General features: G+C 36.2%; 1 protein-coding gene and 1 non-coding gene across 4 annotated transcripts; one reads left to right on the top strand and one right to left on the bottom strand.

Annotated features, from left to right (window-relative positions):
• The first annotated feature begins 310 nt into the window (after positions 1 to 310).
• On the top strand, positions 311 to 20,538 carry LOC127791450 (probable NOT transcription complex subunit VIP2). Of its 3 annotated transcripts, none has more exons than XM_052321357.1 (14): positions 311 to 455; positions 4,333 to 4,467; positions 9,082 to 9,190; positions 9,274 to 9,440; positions 9,570 to 9,951; positions 13,014 to 13,223; positions 13,314 to 13,415; positions 18,776 to 18,864; positions 18,976 to 19,155; positions 19,257 to 19,679; positions 19,768 to 19,820; positions 19,905 to 19,946; positions 20,043 to 20,187; positions 20,302 to 20,538. In XM_052321357.1, the coding sequence occupies exons 2-14, from the start codon at positions 4,450 to 4,452 to the stop codon at positions 20,368 to 20,370; spliced, it is 1,989 nt and encodes a 662-aa protein (XP_052177317.1). In that variant the 5' UTR covers positions 311 to 455; positions 4,333 to 4,449; the 3' UTR covers positions 20,371 to 20,538. The 3 variants fall into 3 exon arrangements, with proteins under 3 accessions (XP_052177317.1, XP_052177301.1, XP_052177309.1); XM_052321341.1 differs by having other exon boundaries at positions 9,262 to 9,440; XM_052321349.1 differs by lacking the exon at positions 311 to 455 and adding an exon at positions 500 to 658 and having other exon boundaries at positions 9,262 to 9,440.
• Positions 9,110 to 9,190, bottom strand: LOC127793646 (small nucleolar RNA snoR35). The gene has a single exon (XR_008021481.1). It is a non-coding gene; the product is annotated as a small nucleolar RNA snoR35 (small nucleolar RNA).
• Positions 20,539 to 20,669: the final 131 nt, after the last annotated feature.

The raw sequence follows: 20,669 nt of genomic DNA, 5'->3' as shown, positions 1-20,669 counted from the left end.
CATTTTAGTTACTCACTTGACCAACTATGGAATCGTTCCACCATGTCATGTAAAATATATATTAGCTCCGCCACTGGACTAGACCCGAATCCTATAAATTTGATATTTAAGGCCTAAAATAAAACCCAACTCAACCCAACCCGTTTTGATTTGGTCCGGAGGCCCATTTCCAGTCAGCCACCTTTGGGCCCGGCCGTTTGCAAACGAGTTGAACCGGCATTACCCGGGAGTCGAGTCCGTCCACCACGCGCCGGTTGACGAGAGTGGCATGAAAACCCGTACCCGCATCGATGGTGGACGTGACCCGTCGGTTTATAGCATAGATTTTATGGTGGGGCTGGTGCTCCCGGGTTCAATAGTTCGAACCGCATTGGCCCGTGTCGTTCCCGATCGTTTCTCATATATATCAACACCGATCGGTAGCTTCCAATTTTCACAAGGATCTAATTCATCGGGTAATCTCTCTCTCTCTCTCTCTCTCTCTCTCCTTCTGTAGTCCACGCTTTGTTGTGTTCGTCGAACTCTAGGTTTTGGGCTGCAGTCCCGATTCCTCATATGAACTCTAGGGTTTTGGGTCCAATCCCCTTTTCATTTTTGATATCGAGTTTTCTGCCGGGCAATGGTGCATTTTCATCTGCAAAATCGAAGTAACCGCCTGGCAAGTGGAATTTCATTTTCATGGTCAAGTGATTGTAGTGATATTGTTTATCTTTCTGTCGCTATGGGAGCTGTTCTTGCTTCGGCTGCACGGAGATGTAATTAATGGCTGAACTTGTAGTTCTTAAAGTGGTTTTTGGACTGTGCCTGCTCGCAAGTGAGGCTTTTGATTTATTCTGTCCGTTACTCAGGGTTATTACCTCATTGGACGCTTTTCTTTTGTTTTTCCTAATGCCTTCCTACTTTCTGGTAAAGCTTGGGCTATTGGATCCAGTCTTGTGTCTAGACTTGACTTCCCAGTTTCGTTGCGCCTCTTATTATTTCTCTTTGATTTGTTCCAGAAAGGCTTAGATGTTTCTTGTTTCTAAGAGTTATCTGTTATGATGCATTTGTCAGTGCACATGTTGATGATACGCGAAAGCAATTCTGTCTAAAACAGGGTCCTTGTAGTTAGGTGTTCTTGGATTGTTGGTTGATTGTTTGGTAAAGGTTCTGGATATCATTTGGAAATTTGTAGGCATTTTCCATTTCTATATACATGCCTAAGTGGTTAGTAAACATATATTGTGTAAAGCATTAGCTTTTGGATGAATAGAGCTGTGGATTGAATCAGTTATGGTTAATGGATTGCAGCATTCAAACAGCCATGTTAGCATGAATCATTAGAAGTTTGAGCTGTGTAACCTTGATGTGGTAGGTTCGTAAAAGTTGCTTCCAAGTTAATACTACCTTGGTTCCAACATCACTTTCCGTTGAATCTTTTAGTGGATGTGTAGCCAAAATATTGGATTCCAAGCATTTAAATTTTTTTGACTAGTAGCCTACACATGATATTTGGATCATTGTTTTCTATGTTGGATCATAATTTGTTTGGCCAATGGACAACTTTAGACTACTTTTGAGTTTTGTTGAAATCCATTGCTTCATTTTTTTTTATAGTAAATCGTCATTTGATTTGTTTAAGTTCACATTTAAAGACCGTCATATTTTTTGTGACGTTCAAACTTTATTATTCTTCCCCTTCATTTTCTTTTAATCATGGTGTTGCAGTTCAATTGAAGCTTTGGATTGTTAATGCATAGGGTTGTAAACAAGTTGAACCCATAAAGGCTCAGGCTTGATTGTTTAGAATTTTCTTCTGGGTTGGGGTTGAGCTCAAACTTGAGTAGAGCTCAAAATTGAGGGTCGATCTTGTTTGTTTAGAATTTTGCTGGGTTCAGGCTGTAGAGCTCAAAATTGAGGGTCAATCTTGTTTGTTTAGAATTTTGCTGGGTTCAGAGTTAGGCTTGGGCTTGAGCTTGGCTTATGTTTCTCAAACAAGCTTCAAATGAGATTTGAATGAGCCTTTTTATGAGCTCAACTTTAAAATTCATTTTGAACTTGATTTCAGGCTTGTTTATGTAGTAGAACGTTTAAAATTAGTATATTTGAACATATATTTAAAATTTGAATAATATAAATAATATGAAAAAAATATCATTTTTAAAAAGCACAAACTATCTTGGAATGTTTGATATTTTCTTGTAAATAACACACCCCAAGGGACCTTTTCTTGAATATGCTTTGTGATCTTATCTATTACATGAGCAAAGAGGTAAGTGCTCAGTGCAGAGACATTTAATGCATCCAATTGTAATGGAAGAAGCTTCAATATCTTTCTGACAAGCCTTAGCATGCGTTTCTTTTTGATGATGCATGTCCCTAATGACTTGTATATAAGCAGTGATGCAGCCCAGAGGAAAATTAGTAAAAGGTTGGATGTGTGGGAGTCCACCTCCTTGGACAGAAACCTGAAGAATTCAGATTACTGATCCGAGAGAATAGAAGTTAATATCAAAAGATATTAGACTGAAATATTCTTCAAAGCTGTCATCCAATCAGTGAATACTTGGGGATCTAGCTTTCCAGAAAAATCTGGGACATCAACTCTAGCCCTTTTGGTGATCTCATCATAGTTGTAATTCTGTTCCAGAAACTGCTCGTAACTGCCATGAACTGGAGCCCTATTAAAAGGGTATTTTCGACTCATTGCATTTGGTCTGGTTGCTGTCCTTCGTGGTTGACTATCATTATTTAGCATCATGATCATCATTTAGGCTTTCATGGTAGTTTAAATTTTCATTGTCTCCTTCCTATTGATTGACTGTTGTTGCCCCCTCCACGTTTCTAGACTAGCAACTCGATTAGAGAGGTTATGAGGATCTCAGGCAATACACTCCAACAAATAATCTCTTTCATGATCAGTGAGCCTGCCTTGGTACTCTCTTCCGCATCTTGTTGCCATTTAAATGTAGGAACAGCTCTCAAATGCAGGAACAGTTTGGCCCTGATACCAAAAGTGATGCAGCCCAGGGGAGAATTAGTAAAAGGTTGGATGTGTGGGAGGAGTCCACCTCCTTGGACAGAAACCTGAAGAATTTAGATAACTGATCTGAGAGGATAGAAGTTAATATCAAAAAGATAATAGACTGAAATATTCTTCAAAGCTGCTTCAAAATACAAAGGAAACCCCTGTTTATAGATCCCCCAAGGTTCTAGGACATATTGGACTCTTAACAGACTAAATAAATGACATTTGACTGACTTTTGGACTGCTCTTAATTACACAGACCCTAGTTACGAAAATTAACTTTCCAAGACTCCATAACTGACTTATCTTCCCCAAAACTCTTCATGGACTCAATTAAAGGCTAGGATGGAAGACTAACTTTCTACAAATATCTAGACTCCTCAATTAAAATATACTAATCATTATTCTCCATCAAGCAGTTTAGATCCTTTTCTTTTCTATAACTCCTAGTCATAGGCTCTTTCCAACCCTATAAATACCATGAGAACCAAACATATAGTGGAAGATTTCTTCCTTTTCACCGGTCTTTCTTGGAATCATGAACACAATGTTAGCCTAGAGGTTTTTATTTTTATTTTCAGAATATTTATTTAAGTGAAAATATTTTAGTTGTTTTTTAATGCAAAATATTTCTTTGCTTGCTACAAATAATTTTATTTATGTTACATTTTATACAGAGACCTACAAATAATTTTGCATCATCTTTCAGTATCTTATGTAATTAATGAGACACGTACTTGGATTGTGTTGTCACTCTGTTAGAATTGAAGAACATTACCCTGAAGTTAATAGATCTTCCTTCATCAGAGTGATGAACTAGGAGATGAAATTAGGAGGCACTTACGGTATGAAATTATAGGTATAAATTGCAGTGTTCCTATGCTGTGTAGTGGCAGAATAAGGTATCTGGTCTTATGTTACCCTGAAGTTAATAGATCTTCCTTCATTAGAGTGATGAACTAGGAGATGAAATTAGGAGGTACTTATGGTATGAAATTATAGGTATAAATTGCAGTGTTCCTAAGCTGTGTAGTGGCAAAATAAGGTATCTGGTCTTATGTTAGTCATGAATTACAGTTGTGGGAAGAATAGGGTATTTGATTTTGTGCTTGCAATCTGCCTCTCTCTTGTTTGCAAATAGTTTTGATTGTGAAGTTATCTTTCTTTTGTTTGCAAATAGTTTTGATTGTGAAGTTACCTTTCTTATTTCATTGCCCATTTACTTTGTGCCTAGTTGTTTCTTTATGTGCACAGTGCACTTTTACTTGAATATCTAGTAGTTTATTTATGTTTTTGATGGGCTGTTCTGATTGTGTTCTTTTCAGATTATGCACAAAGAAAAGCTTCAAATATCAAATAATTTTCTCAATTCACTCTGAAGACAAGAAAAAGCTGCTTTAAGCAAGGATATTTTTCCTGGATGTGCTATTGACATTTCTGCTATGTCAGGGTTACTTAATGTATTGTCCTCCTTTTCAAATAACATATCTTAGCATAATAATGCTGCTCATTGAATCCTTTGTCTCTTTCTTACAACTTTCTTAATATAGCTAATCATATGATGCCTGTTTGAGCATAATCTTTTTTTTTTAATTCCTGAAATTATGGTTCATTTTGGCTTGGTGTGTCTTCCTTCCTTGCATTGGGAATTTGTTTTGGCTTCTGTTTGCAAGATCATGTGGCATTTGAGACTTGAATTTTTGGTCATTGAGTGATTTGTTAGCCAGCAGTTTAGTGGAACATGTATTTGAAAGAAGAGAAACCTGTGTTCCTTGTGGAACCCTTTCGTGTTTTATGCATAGTTTCTAACATCTGGATACCCATGGCTAATGTGTTTTCCTGAGCTTCTCTGAATTGACATTGCAATATCATCTTTTGATTCAAGTACACAGCTCATGGTTTTAACCAGTCATTTCTGTGTTATTTAGATGTTTAATGATCTATGACAGTTGTTCTCTTTGTTTTATCTTGTCACCTGTGTCTTTTAAACAATATGGTTGACTTTATTTATTAGAAAACTGGAAATGAATGTACCTTGGAGTCTAAAAGATGTCTGATCAAATTAATCAGTTAGAAAATGTGAATTCTACCATATGTGAAACTAATATTGTTAAAAAATTCTGAAATATGGTAGTATAATATTTTTTTTACATTAGGAATCTGTGTTAAGCCCTTACCTTCTTGCTCCTGTGTTGGATGAACTTATGAAGCTGCCCAAGAAGAAGTGCCTTATTGTATGCTTGCTGACGATATTATCTTGGTAAATGAAACAAATGAAGACATGAATAGTACACTTGAATTATGGATAATTACCTTAAAATACAAAGGTTTTGATTTAAGTAGGTTGAAAGTTGAACATATGGAATGTAAGTTTAGTAAAAATAAAAATGTGGATCAGGTCATTGTGAGAATTGGTGATTAAGTTATCCCAAGAAAAGATCAATTTTGGTATCTTGAGTTCAAAAAGGGTGGGAGATTGTGGAGAATGTTACTCAGAATCAAAGCGAAATGGTTAAGGGGGAGAAGTGTGCCTAACATTTTATATGAGTGTAAAATCTTTCTAAAGCTAAAATAGAAATTTTATTAGATGGTTATAAGACAATTTTTGTTGTGTGACTTGGAAAGTTGGCAATTAAGGACCAACATCTGCAAAATATAAGGGTAGCTGAAATGAGAATGTTAGGATGGATATGTGGCCATATGAGAGTAGCCCAAATAAGAAGTGAGATCATACACGATAAAGTTAGGGTGACGCTTCTTGAAGATGAGATATTAGAGATGTGATTAAGCTTGTTTGGACATTAGAACACTGATAAATGCACCTATGAAGTGTGTGTGGGTGAAATAGAAAAAGTTTGTAACAGAATAGGGTGAGGAAGATCAAAGAGCACTTAGCGGTAAATCTTTTAAACGTGAATAAGATATAATAGCCTTATATAGGATTGACCATGGATGTAGATGTGTAGAGGTTTAGAATTCATGTAGCCGGATCCACCTAATGGGATTAAAACTTTTGATTTTCGTTGACGAGCCCAAAATGAATGAATCATAAAAAAACTAAAAGCTAAAAGAGCTTATCAAGGAAATGGGCTAAATGAAGATGAAGAAGAAGAATTGAATCAACATGACAAAGGGAACAGTAAACGACAACAGAACTCTTCATGTAGAAATGGAATACTCCAACCCCTTGAAGGCCCTAGTACACTTGACATTCCAAATGTGCTCCAAAACATCATCATAATGAGTCTTAAATCACACTAGGTTGGTTAACTACATGGATTCTAGCTCTCTAATCATCTTGTCTATGACCATGTCATCTGTAAAGATATTATATCTTTTATAATGTCTAAGAATTTTCCACAAGCTTTTATATTCTTTTGCCTCTTGCTACAAAATCATTCCATTTCATCCACGCCTTGCACAACTGCATACATTGGTCATCTCCTTACATATTGAAACTGTCTTAATTGTGTGCCACACATATTATCTTTAATAAGTGCCACTTCAACCTTATTATGGATAATCGTGCCACTTCAACATTATTGTGGATAATCTTGGTTTTAGCAAGTACTCCTTCACTGATGGTGACATCACCCGCTAAATACCAAAAATTTGGAAGATTAAACCCTGGATCTCGTGAATCATATCATAGCAATGGAAAGTCCATGATCCATTTTCTCACCATTGTTGTTGTTCAATACCACCATTGGACTGGATATTGACCTCTTCTCGTTGGTTTATGAATTGTGAGGATGGAGAAGCTCTCCAAGCAAAGACAGCAATTCTAGGGGAACCTTCAACCTTCAACCTTCAAATGATTCTCCAAGGGAGAGCCACAACCAAGAATACAGTAGAATGAAACAATTGAGAAGTGACCATCTGGCGAAGGCCTCCAAATCCAACTATCCTCAATCTGCTAAGGCAGAGAATGATCATGGAGAAATCCTAAAGAGTTAATGAATCAATCCTCCAGTCCTGAAAGTTTCTCCTTAAAATAGGGGACTGCACACCACTTCCTGAAGAATATGAAGTTTGCCAACAAGCCTGTTGATTGCTAGTCAAACTGACAAGATCTGGACTATGACCACACCAATTATCAAGCCAAAATTTGGTCCAATTCCATGAGTCTACCCTAAAACTGATGTTACAGACAAAGATTGGCCAAATTGGCAAAATGCTTTCACACCCCAGGATCAAAGGGCAAAGAACTTATTCCCAAGGACCAATCACCCAAAGAAGAACCATATTTGCAAGCTACAACTCTGCTCCAGGGATTGAGAATTTCTCTCTCTCTCTCACACACACACACGCACACACATGCGCGCGTGCGCGCGCGCGCACACACACACACACAAGCAAAGCTCCACACCCATTTACCAAGGAGAGTTTCATTAAAATTCCTTGAATCTCTGATACCTAGACTGCTCTCTCAGAAGAAGGCAGGCCTTATGCCAACAAGCCAAGCCTTATGCCAACAAGCCAAATGATACTTAGACATGTAATTTGGGCTAACCCCAAGGAAAAAACTAGCAAATAATGTTCACGTGCCTGCTCCCACAGCTTTGAAATGATAATGAACACTAAGCATGCCAAATAATCTATTTTACCCCCAAACCTAATCACATTTTTAAGTGGTCAAGGTGGTTGATTAAAAAGTGATATAACAGTCTGGTAGGTGCTCTTGCTCTTTAATTGTAACCTGACAACTTTGTCTAATCATTTTGTAACCTAAACTGATCTGGACAGGATCTGAAATTTTCTGATTTTGGTGGCAGTTGGCATCTGTTACCAATGCACTCTCTGGGACGTTTAGTGACAGTTGGGTTCTGTTTCTGTTAGCAATTAGGGAGAAAACTTAATTGAAATGTTATTGAATCCAAGTAGGGGTATTTATACAAGTACAAAATATCTATGTTATCTCCTAGAAAACAGGAATAAATTCGAATTTAGATAACCGTAACTTGTATTTGAAATGCTGTAACTGATATTTGAAATGCTGAATTATCTTCCTCTTTCAAGCTGTATCATTCCCTTGAATCTTGAAGCTTATCTTATCTTCTAGGCTGCCTCATCTTTTAATTCTTGAATTCTTTCAACTATCCTATCTTTCCTTTTAAAACTTAAACATCCAATCTGCCATCACCCTTTATGATCTTCGACAGTTTCCAATGCTTGTCAGGGTGTTGGGTCTTATGATGAGATTTGTGGATTTGATTTTTATTATTCTTTAATATTCGAGAAGTTACAGAGGCTGGCTATTTTTTCTTTTTTTGGCTATTTTTTTTTTTGCTAAGTGCAGAATCTGGCTCTTCGGTACATGCGCTTTTTATCCTGCAAGGGTTGTTTGAAGGTTACGTGTAAGAAGCATTATGCATATTATTGCCATCAAGAAAAAGGAAAAAAAAAAAATTTAGGTGGACCAGGAAAATGTTTGGAGTAAATTGCCTTTGACAAGTTGGAGAGATACTTTATCAATTAGTCATTCACTTGATCTTCCCTAGTTAAGTTTTTTTTTTTTTTTCTGTAGCATCTCTCTCTCTCTCTCTCTCTCGTCATGAACCTAGGGTTTATGACAGATTTAAAAGGTACTTGGAAGAAATTGGGGAAGTTATATCAGAAGAAATGGGAAGGAATTTAGGGAAGAACAGAAAAGAGAGAGAGATTAGGGAGAACTGAGAGAAAGAGAGGGAAAATTGAGAGAATTCAAGAGGGGGAAATGATAGAATTCATCAACAATTCAAAACATACATTCTCCAAGTACTATAGCCTATTTATAGACTGTCTAGGCAATGTAACAACTGAAAAGTACAACAGGTAAGCAGCAACGTACATCAAGAAGAAAATACATATATTAGATTATTCCTAATATATCCTTGGGTTGTGACATCTCTCTCTCTCTCTCTCTCTCTTTTGTGTGCTTTTGTATGTCTACTGTTTTGCCTTGGTTCTAGATTTTATAATTGCTTCTTGTTGTGAATTTAGAACATCGGTGACATGAATTAATGATTCATATGCATATTTGTGGTGCTTGTCTGGCATGGTCCTTGTAAAATTTATCACAATTCTATCTGCAGTCATCTCTGAATGGATCGACCTCAAATATTCCAGAGAGTACTGGGAGGTCTTTTGCTACATCTTTCTCTGCTCAATCTGGTGCTGCATCCCCTGTTTTTCATCACACAGGTGAGTGGGTTATACTGAGTTAAACTCCATATATTGTTAAATTTTCATAATATGGTTGGTTTGAATTACAGGAACCATTCAAGGGCTGCACAATATACATGGGAGCTTTAATGTTCCCACCATGCCTGGCACGCTTGCATCTAGAAACTCTACGATAAATAATGTTCCTTCAAGTGGAGTTCAACAACCTGCTGGAAGCCTTTCTAGTGGTCGTTTTGCCTCGAACAATCTCCCTATTGCCCTTTCTCAGGTACTTTGTGTCAGTTTTGCACATATTAAAAAATGTTTTTATTGGAATGGTGACAATGCAGTATTGGTCCTTTCTTTATCTACTTGATTCTTCTTGCTGAACTCTTTTTCGAATTATTTTGTACTACAGATATCTCATGGCAGCTCACATGGTCATTCAGGGGTGACAAACAGAGGTGGAATGAGTGTTGTTGGAAGCCCTGGGTATAGTAGTGGCACAAATGGAGTTGGTGGTTCTATTCCTGGGATTCTTCCAACCTCTGCTGCAATTGGCAACCGTGGTGCTGTTCCAGGAATGGGAGTACCTCCAATTCTTGGAAATGCAGGATCTCGAATTACAACCTCAATGGGAAACGTAGTCGGTGGGGGCAACATTGGGAGGAACATGAGCTCTGGTGGGGGATTATCTGTGCCTGGTCTTGCTTCTCGCCTAAATCTAACTGCCAACAGTGGTTCAGGGAATTTAAGCATGCAAGGTCCAAATAGATTGATGAGTGGCATGCTTCAACATGGTATTATACATTGAACTGATGGTGGAATGATGTGATATTGAATATCATGTGCAAACTGTCTGGAAATGTTTTTTAATCCATTGTACTTCGTTTTCACATGGTTGTGCTAAGGTTCCTAAAAGCTGCAATTTTTCATTATTTTTAGTAGTCCTTAGATAGCTTGGGACCTCTTATGCTGTTTGATAACTATTGTGTGAAATATAAATTAATAGTAAACTCTTCAGTGCTATTCTTTTGATTCAAATTATTTAGAGGTGTTGAAAGCTGAAAAAGTACCTTTGGGTCCAAAAACGTCTAAGCTTACTGACAAAAAAATAGTAAATAAAGATGTCGAGGAAAAAATAGTAAAGAAAGTAGTTGAATATCTTTTGACAGTTATATATATATAATATAGAAGTGTGTAGTGGGATGGCTGGAGGTTTAGCATTCATCTGGCAGTAGCATCTCACCTAGTGGGATTAAGGTTTGTGCTTCTTGTTCCTGGAGAAATGCCTCGTTGGATTAGGGCTTGTGACTTTAGCCACAAAATGTGTGAAGCGACTTTAGCCATGAATGGAATTTTATCTTTTCTGGCATCAGTGCAGAGCAGCAATTTTGGCAGCAGCTGGACTGGCTGCACCCATTTTTTAAGCTCTTTTACTGGTTTTGCCTTGCCCCCTTTGGTACTTATTGACCCACAAAAATTATGAATGACTGGATTTTGGATGCATCTTTCACTGTGTTTTCTTAAAGCTGCAGGATAAAACAGACCTTTCTTAGCTAAAAGATATGCAAGTATCATATCTTCCTGCTCTTAAAGTTTAATACTGCTTACTGAATGTTGGTTATCCCCCTAAATGCCGATTATTTGCTGGAATTTAGGTTTTAGCTGATAGAGTCCCCTGCGCGCACGTCAGTGTTTTTTTTTTTTTTTTGGACAAGTCAAAAGGGAATATACAAGATGAAAGACTGCCTTAACAGGAAGAACTCTGTCTAGAAGGGCTAAATTTCAACAGAAGCATACAACTCATCAAGAAAGAGATCAAAGGGAAAAAGATTCTAGTGGGATGGCCAGAGAATAGCTCTCTTGAAGTCATGAATGGAATGCTCTACTCCCTCAAAAGCTCTACTTTTCCTTCGTGTCACAGGTGCTGCATAATAGTAATAACAACATATGAGTAAGCAGCCCAAGGTATCTCTGCCCAGAAGGGGAATCCTGGGCCCAAAGTGCGCAAAAAAGTCAAGCACTGAACTGAAGTTGGCATTGCCTGCTTAACATCAAAAGTTGAGAATATAAGGCTCCAAATCTCCCTGTCCCCAAAGCTATGCTGAAGTAGTTCTTGGCTACTCACACACCTTACAAAGGAAGCACCAATCCATCACAACCTTGCCACTTCAATGCAGGTTGCTTGCCATAAGAATAGCACTAAGAGAAGCTTTCTAGACAAAGAAGCAATCCTGGGGGGTTGCCAACCACCGTATAATCTTTTAGGGGAAATACTTGCCCTAGTTCCAAAGAGCACCACTTCAAGAGCTTATTGAGAAAAGTGTTCTATGACCTGGTCTCTAAACCTTCTGCATCTCTTTTTTATTCCTGAAGCATGGCTACAAAAGCTGTCATTGAGTCTATCTCTCAATCTTGAAGATTCCTCCCGATATAGGGAGACCAAGAAATATGCTTTTGGGGAATAAAGGAAGCTGTCAGCCTGTCACTTACACTCAGGATTAGTGGCCAGCCGATAAAGGTTGGGGAGAGTCACGCACATGGGCCTATCACTGCACCAACCAAATTTAGTTCACTCCCAATACTAACCTTAAAACTAATATTCCAACGAAAATAACTCCAAAATTCAAAATACCCACCTAAGACCCTATGGGGTGCATGTTTATTCTCCCCAAGGTTGCCTTATTCATTTGGACAACCATCTTGGATACTATTCCTTATTTCTGAAAACTTAAGGGAGCGTGTACAGGTAGTTTCTGATTGGTGTTTCATGTACAAGAAGAGTGACAAGTTTGTGTATCATCTACTCTGCACTACTTGATGGATAGGAGATAAGGTTTTTATTCATGGTTTTAGGTGTACAGTGGGTAATGCTAGGCTTGGTATTGGATGTTTGCATGCTTGGAGGAGTTGCCTGTGGATCATCCAATGTATAGTTTGGGTGTTACTTCCTTTTGCTGTTTCTTGGTGCATATGACATGAAAGAAATATTAGAGGGCTTAGAAAGTTAAGATTTTTGTTTAAAGGGTTTATTTTTCCTTCTGTTTTCTCTTAGTTGAAGGTGGACAAACTATGTTTTGTAGGTCCACAAGGTACTTTCATTTTATTGTTGATCTTGTAGTGCCTAAGGTGAACTTTTTAATTTTTGATCATTTATCCTCTTTTGTACAAGGTTCAACCCCTTTTAAGACTTTTTTTATTTAACTTGAATACTTTATTATTTAACAAACCCCACCCCAGCTACCGTAATTACCCCCAGTAACTTTCCTCCAGTGGCTACTCCTCTCGCATGAAAAATCCAAAGCCACTGGAGTTATTTTGTATCTCTGCCATTACCCTAATTGGTCTGTACTTGCTAATAGCTTTACACTATGGTTGAAGTTGGTCCATATTTTTCATCTGTTTGTGTACTATAGTTAGAAACCTCATCAGTTGTGCAGCAAATTAGATACACATTTACTTTTTCTGCTTCTTAACTTGATTATGGGTAGGAAATTTATTGAGGTTATAGGGCATTACTTCTGATGCCTTCTGTTATTGGTGAAAGATAGTTGTTAATGCAAACTTAGCGGTAATTAAAGTTGTTCTCTCTGCATTTTAGAAATTAATTTGGCTTGGAGCATCACTTTTCTTGTCTTCAACCTCCTTTTCTCCCAACTTTTGATCAAGTAACTTTAGCTTGTGGTTTGTAATTGACTCTTAATTGGGTGGCCTTGTTTGCTAAATACTATTTTGTTGATTCCTTGTGAATTTTGTTGGATGTTAAAATTCTTATTATTCTGTGTCAAGATGAACCCTGGTTATGTTTCTGGCTACAGTGTATGATATTACTAAAGTAAAATGTATTTTCTGTATTTAGTTTCTCCACAGGTGATTTCCATGCTAGGAAATTCTTATCCAACTGCTGCTGGCCCACTCTCTCAAAGCCATGTCCAAGCAGTTAATAATCTTAGCTCTATGGGAATGTTGAATGATGTAAATTCAAATGATGGTTCACCCTTTGATCTAAATGATTTCCCTCAGCTGAGTAGCCGTCCCAGTTCTTCTGGAGGGCCCCAAGGACAACTGGGTAAGATATGTTGCTGAATTTTCTTTCAGGATGGTCCTCTTAGGGGTTCATCCTGCAATCAAATGTTGATCTTAATCAAAAGAATTTCAGGTTCGCTTCGTAAACAAGGTATTGGAGTTAGTCCTGTTGTTCAACAAAACCAAGAGTTCAGTATTCAAAATGAAGATTTTCCAGCTTTACCAGGATTTAAAGGTTGTCAAACACTTTTCTTCTTGTTCTGTTTCTCTATCTAGTTTTTACTGTGGTGCTTTGAAATATCATGTAACATATTTATGGTTTTTTTTTTTTTTTTGGCGCTAAGTGTATTATAATGTTATTATATTTGATCACGTGTAAAATGGAAAAAGACATTAACTGCTTAGAAGAGATTGTTTAATTGTTTGCATTTTTCCATTCTTGAATCATTACATTACATATATTGTGTACAGATTTAGGAACATTAGGGAAGCTATGCAAGCTTATTCCTTGTTTATCTGTATATAAATCATTATGCATCTTGTGTCATAATCTAAGCAGATGTATATATCAAGCAACGAATAAATGCTTTGGGCTTATATATTTACTGAAATTATCTTTCATTATTTTTTAGTTTATTTCCAGTTTTTCTTTTTCACGGAAAATTCCAAGAAAACATGTTCAATTGTTGAATACAGAAAACAATGTACTTATATTGAAAACTAAAAAATGTGCTTACAATGATTATACGAATTGTGTGTTCGGTTATATAATACGCTATCATGTTCTTAATTATATTATTAAAATGAATTATATTATTAACATTTTAATAATACATTGTTACAAATCAATACTATCGTTTTAATATTCATGATATTGCTACTATTATAATATTAATGAAAATTGGTAATGATATTTTTTTTGTAACAGAAATTAGTAATGATATTGATTATAAATTTTAATTCTTTCTATAATTTGAAAAATTTATAGCATGATAATTTTTTATTAATAATTTTACTATTTATTGATATTTTTTTACTATTTATAATAGTAATGTTGTTAATTTTGCGAATGCTATAATATTATTGATTTTCAGTCAATTTTAGTATTATTTAGAATTACTACGTTTTCCATTCATAATATTTATATTGTAGATGTTGCTAATATTATTATATAAAAAACTATTAGTCAATTCTAAAATTTTAAGATTGTAACATTATTTATTATTATTTGATTTTTCTATTTATTAATATTTTTACTTTGTATAATATTAATATTGTATTAGTCAATTTTGAAATTTATTTTTTTATTGTTTATCTTGTTATTGTAAATACAATCACTCTTGAACTTTTTTAGACATTTATTCGGAAAACACGGGAAACACTATTTTTATCTAGAAACCAGTGTTAAGATGTTTCCCAACGGGTAGTATAAATTTGAAAAATTGAAAAATAGAGTTTTCTGCTGTTTTGTTTGAAAAATTCTCTTATTTGAGCACAATTTTCAGTTTTTGTATTTTTTTTCCCTGTAAAACCTTCTTTCTAGAAAGCAGGGCTTGTTACAACTGAAGCCCTTTACTATTTTTAACATTTATGCCCAGGTCCTTGGGAAGCTCATTTATTTCTCTTAGTTCCTTCTTTAGTGATCCAATATAAACGCTCTCAAATTGGTAAGAATGTTTATTGGGCAGTGAAATTCTATAGATTCTGCCTAATATAGGTAACTTGCAGGAACAAAGTGCTCACATCTTGGGAAGTTCTGGTGAGTAACTTTAGAATTTATTTACAGGAAACTATTGAATTTGTTCAGTGTGGGCACAAGGGGCATTGTGTGATTTAATATCTCCAATTTGCACGGAAAATTTTCAGCTCTTAATACTTTGTTATTTGTGAAAGCTAGACAATGCTTGTACTTAAATCTGCTAACTGGGAGTACTAAAGAACTTGGCCTTCCTTTCAGAGTTTATGGAGTTCCTGTTGTAGCAAATTAGAGGAGGACCTTACCTAGTGGGATTCAGGCTTGCGATTGTTGTTGTTGGGAGACGACTTTAATAACTTAGTTTGATATTTTATAAATCATTTACTGCAAACATATATACTTATCAAAATTAGAAGCTTGGAGCTTCATATTGTGCATATCTACACGAGCTGTCTTCCATATTACCTTGATATATTTGGCTCTTTAAAGAGCATGTTTGATATCTATATGGTCCTTGTTGTTAACATAGTTTAATGCTAATGACAAGGTGCCAACTAAATTACGCAAAGACTATTTCAATGCCGACCTACCTGTTCTAAAAGATGCTTGTGCTTTTGTTTAGCCAGCTCTAATTGCATCTTTTAGATAATCACTCATGTTTAGGACCAACCAATGTAGGACCAACACACTTTCCCCTTGTAACTGAAATATTATAGCTTCTGGATCATTTCTGAGCTGTTCAAGCTACTTGATGGATCTGAGATATGAAACTGAACAGTTAGTAGAAGGTTAAAGAAGAATAGGAGATTTTTTTTTTTTTGGCAAAATGTGAACATGATTACAACGGTTTAGTCATATGAAAAGAAAACTAGTAGATGCTCCTACGAGGAGAGTAGATGGAACAGAAGGAATTTGTAATAAAAAGAGATACAAGAAGAATAAGAAAACTCATTGGAAACTCTTAGGCGTGACGTGTTATAATGATCTTGTAGAAGATCTGGTCATATATAGAGATGATTGATGAGTTAGATCCGATATTGCTGACCTTACCTAGTGGAATTGAAGCTTGGCATATTTTTGTTGTTACAGATGGCAATCATGTTTCTTACAGTTACAATACGCTTCAAAGTCTTTGTTCAACCTAGGAATGAAAGCTCTTGCAAGCCCTCACTAATTTTGAGGTTGAGGGTGTGTTTATGTTTTCAAAGTAGGCCTTGAGATGCCTTAATTATTTAAACAGTTATGCAAGATTGAGTTAATTGATACTTTATGACAAGTCTCTGAATCAGGACTTGAATTTCTGAGTTATAAGAGAGTTGAGAGAAAGAGAAATGGGGGGAAAAGAGAGGTAGAATTTGGAGGGAGAATTGAGAGAAGAGATTGGAGGGAAAGAATTCAATATTATTTCCATGAATGAATTCCCATCCTCAAGCATCTAAGCCTTTTATAGGCCATGCATCGGCAGTTACAGCCTTCACGTGATGGTATAACAGTCCTCACAATATCACCGAATCAGTTAGTTACAAGCCTACTTGCAAAAGTTTAAAAACTTACAAATGGGACCCTTAGGTCGTGACACTTTATTAATTGATTTTACTTTGTCTAATTTTCTGAGAAGTTAATTAAATGGATCATAAGAGAGTGCTGAAGAAAGGTGGGTAAATCTGTAAATTCAGTTTCCATTTGTCTAGATATCTATGGGCAAGTAGAAACACTAGAAAGTAAAAAGAATGAAAAACTAAGATAGGTGCTAATTGTTCTGGGGTGGATGAATTTATTATTGTTTTTTTTATCTTGCATCACTGACTGGATTTGAGGTTGAGTTGGGAGTGGGATGCTTACTCCTGTCTCAGTAATTCTGAGAGAGTGATGTTGATTTAAATGGATGTGATTTGTTTGAAAGATGGATCAGACTTTGGAATGTAACTTATCTACTTCTGTTTTTGGCTATTATATTTTTCCCAATGTTGGTTAATTAGTGGCCCCACATAGTGGGATAAAGGCTGGATATGTTGTTGTTGTTGTTGGTGGTGGTGGTTAATTAGTGGAATGCAATCCAATTGGTGGATGAAAAACTGGTACTAGAGATTTAAAGTTTATTTATTATCCTTCTAACTGGAAAACCTAAATTTTTATCATTTATCAGTGTCTGAAGCATAGTTGTCAAAGGCGCAAGGTGCACTGAGGTGCAAATTACTGCTTGGGTCTTAGGTGCAAGTGGCAACGTGAAGCTTGAGCCTCAGGCACATGAGGCACACATTTATTCAAGATGCTTATAAAATACTTATGCACTATTCTTTTCAATATGTACCTATAAGGAGATAGATGCAAACTCATAAAATTATAAATGACAAATAACCAACTCTATAATAACAACTAATACAATTCTAGAAAAACAATTGGTTTCTTCTAATTACAAAAGAGATTGGAAAGAAAAAAAAATTATAGTGGAAAACACTGCAAAAGACATTTACAGGAAACCAATTGGTTTTTTCTAATTTCTTTTGCAATTAGAAGAAATAAAAAAAAATTACAGCAGAACACACAGAAAAAATAGTTACGCTAAAACAATTAATTTCTTTTAAATTGCACAAGAAATTAGGAGAAAGAAAAAATCTGTAGAGCACACAATGAAAACATTTTTTTTTTAGCAATTAGTTTCTTCTAAATTGCAACAAAAATTAGAAGAAATAAAAAAAAGAGAGTAAAACACATACCAGAAAACAATTACAGCAAAGAATTAATTTCTTCTAAATTGCAAAAGGAATTAGAAAAATGAAGCAGAATGCAGACGATAATTCTTTGCTGTAATTGTTCTAGCTTAAATGGACAAGAAATGAAGCAGAATTCAGGCACCTAGGCATGCCTCAGGTGAGCCTTTAACAACTATGGTCTGAAGTAATTTATTAATTGGATTGTCTCTCTGGAAGTGTGCATTCCCAAGACGTCAAAGCTTGTTCCAGTTTATTTATGGGAATGCAGTCTGATAGGCCATTACGTTATAGGTTAATTTAATACGTGCCAACTTTTAACTTTCATAATAGGTTCTTCTGCAACATCTATGCACACCCAGATATGGACTCTAGTAATTTGTTCACGCCTGTTATGTTTCTGGTATGGGTAGATTGTAAGATATTAGGTATTTACATCTGATTGACATTGCCAATTTTTTAGGTATTTCAAGAATAACAACAATCCTAAGCCTTAAACAGGAGAGGGTTGGATACATGAATTCTAACTTTCCAACCTGCAATGTCTATGTGGACCTGGTTATGGACTCTAGTAATTTGTTCACGACCTACTATGTTTCTGGTATGGGCAGATTGTAAGATATTAGGTATTATTTACATCTGATTGACATTGCCACTTGATTTTTAGTTATTTCAAGAATAACAACAATCCTAAGCCTTATACAGGAGAGGGTTGGATACATGAATTCTAACTTTCCAACCATCTCTACCCATGGTACTTGATTTTTAAGTTATTCTTTGGTTGTCTCTAGATACTTTCTACCCTCCTTTTGGGTCATGATGTTGGTTGATATGATACTTTTTGCTAAATTAGGACAAGTTGGCTACTTGGAATAACAAATATTTGTAATAACTCCAATTTGATATGCCGAATAATCTGTGGATCTGGATGCCTCTAAATGATGCAAATTTGTTTTTGTTTTGGCACTCTAAAACCTTTTTTTTTTATCAGTTATCACTTGTATTTAATCTTATTTTCTTAATAATTACACACTTCTGATGATAAATTTTTGCCAGGGTTAATATACCCTTGTTATTTATGCATAATGCTTTAAGTTGGAATGCATTTTCAGACATGTTAGAAGACACCATCAGACAAACTGCATTTTCGACATCATCTTACTGACTCTCATATTAGATTTTGCACAGGTGGTAATGCTGAGTATGCTATGGACCTGCACCAGAAAGAACAACTACATGACAGTACTGTGTCCATGATGCAGTCTCAGCACTTCTCTGTATGTGTTGGCCAGTAAAATATTTGACCACCTGTGAAAATTACATTAGTATCATCTGATTTTGTGCTTGTTGAGTTCTGCCTTTCATGCTTACAGTGATTTACTGTGCAGATGGGCAGGTCTGGCGGATTCAATTTGGGAGGTGCATATTCATCTCATCGTCCACAGCAGCAACATGCTCCATCAGTCAGTAGCAGTGGTGTTTCCTTCTCTGGTGTAAACAATCAGGATCTTCTCCATCTGCATGGTTCAGATATGTTCCAGTCATCTCATTCAAGCTATCACTCACAGGTGTTTTGCCTGTCTTTTTCTTCTGGTTTGGCTTTCATTTATAAAACATTACTGTAGTCTATTGAATCACCTCTTATAGTGTCAAATGTCATAATTTACAGACTGGTGGACCTCCTGGCATAGGATTAAGACCTGTGAATTCCCCTAATACTGTTTCTGGTATGGCGTCATATGACCAGCTTATTCAACAGTATCAACAACATCAGAATCAAAATCAGTTTCGTCTGCAGATGTCTGGTATAAGCCAGTCCTATAGGGATCAAGGTGTCAAGTCAATGCAGGCTTCACAAGCTGCCACAGATCCATTTGGTTTGCTTGGTTTGTTGAGTGTAATAAAGATGAGTGACCCTGATCTAACATCCCTTGCCCTTGGAATTGATCTGACAACTCTTGGATTGAACTTGAACTCAACAGAAAATCTTCATAAGACCTTTGGGTCCCCATGGTCTGATGAGCCTGCCAAGGGGGAGCCAGAGTTCAATGTGCCGCAATGTTATTATGCCAAACAACCACCACCTCTAAATGTAAGATGCTCTGCACTTTTGCTCTCGTGTAGCTTACCTTGTTAGCCGGTATCTTTTCTCGCTGAAATATTTATTGGTTTGGCTGCAGCAATCTTATTTTGCAAAATTCCCTGTGGATACATTGTTCTACATTTTTTACAGGTTTGCCTTTTGATTTGGTTTCTATTTTACTTGTCAGTCTTTTTTCACAAAAAACTGATACCAACATGTATTTTTGTTATACAGCATGCCAAAAGACGAAGCCCAGTTATATGCTGCAAATGAACTGTATGCTCTTTTGGCCTTGTTCACCGTGCTTGCCTTTACTTTCTCTATGGCCAGTTTTGTACTTTTGCTAGTAACTATGTTCCCCATACTGTGCAGGTACAACAGAGGTTGGTTCTATCACAGAGAAGTTCATCTGTGGTTTACTAGGGTCTCAAACGTGGAGCCTCTTGTCAAGACAAATACATACGAGAGGGGAAGTTACATCTGTTTTGATCCAAACACGTGGGAAACTATTCGCAAGGTTTGGCATTTAGCCACACTTGTTGCAATCATACATTCTTGCTTTTCCATCAAGTGATTTTGCAATTTTATTGAATCACTGCAACCTGAATGTATTGTTTTATTTGTGATGCAGGATAATTTTGTTCTCCATTACGAGATGTTGGAAAAAAGACCAGCCATTCCTCCTCAAGTTCAACATTAACTCTTATTCCCATTTTGGAAATGTAAAGTTTCAGTCTATAGCTTTTATCATTAGAAGCAATTCAGTTTGCTGCTTAGTCTGCCAGCTGTTTTCCATTGTAAGCAATAGTGGCACCATTTGCTTTCATAATATAAAAACGAGAAAGAAACAAAGAACTACATTTTTATCTCTCCTTTAGTTTGGTTTCGGCTTTCAAAAGAGAGGGTACTCTGCCAAGCACACACCTTAGTGGGGCTAGAATGCTTAACTAGGTTGATTCAGTCGCAGATATCAGATTTTTAGTCCAATTTAAGACTCTG

Source organism: Diospyros lotus, chromosome 1 (genome assembly GCF_014633365.1).
Source record: "Diospyros lotus cultivar Yz01 chromosome 1, ASM1463336v1, whole genome shotgun sequence".
NCBI lineage: Eukaryota > Viridiplantae > Streptophyta > Magnoliopsida > Ericales > Ebenaceae > Diospyros > Diospyros lotus.
Note: the sequence above shows the minus strand (reverse complement) of the source record. Positions and strands in the feature narration are given on the sequence as shown.

Bases quoted from the DNA above. Each gene is read 5' to 3' on its own strand.
- LOC127791450 (XM_052321341.1), top strand. The intron at 19,680-19,767 runs GTAAGATGCTCT...GTTTGGCTGCAG, and splicing joins AACAACCACCACCTCTAAAT to CAATCTTATTTTGCAAAATT. The intron at 20,188-20,301 runs GTTTGGCATTTA...TTTGTGATGCAG, and splicing joins CGTGGGAAACTATTCGCAAG to GATAATTTTGTTCTCCATTA.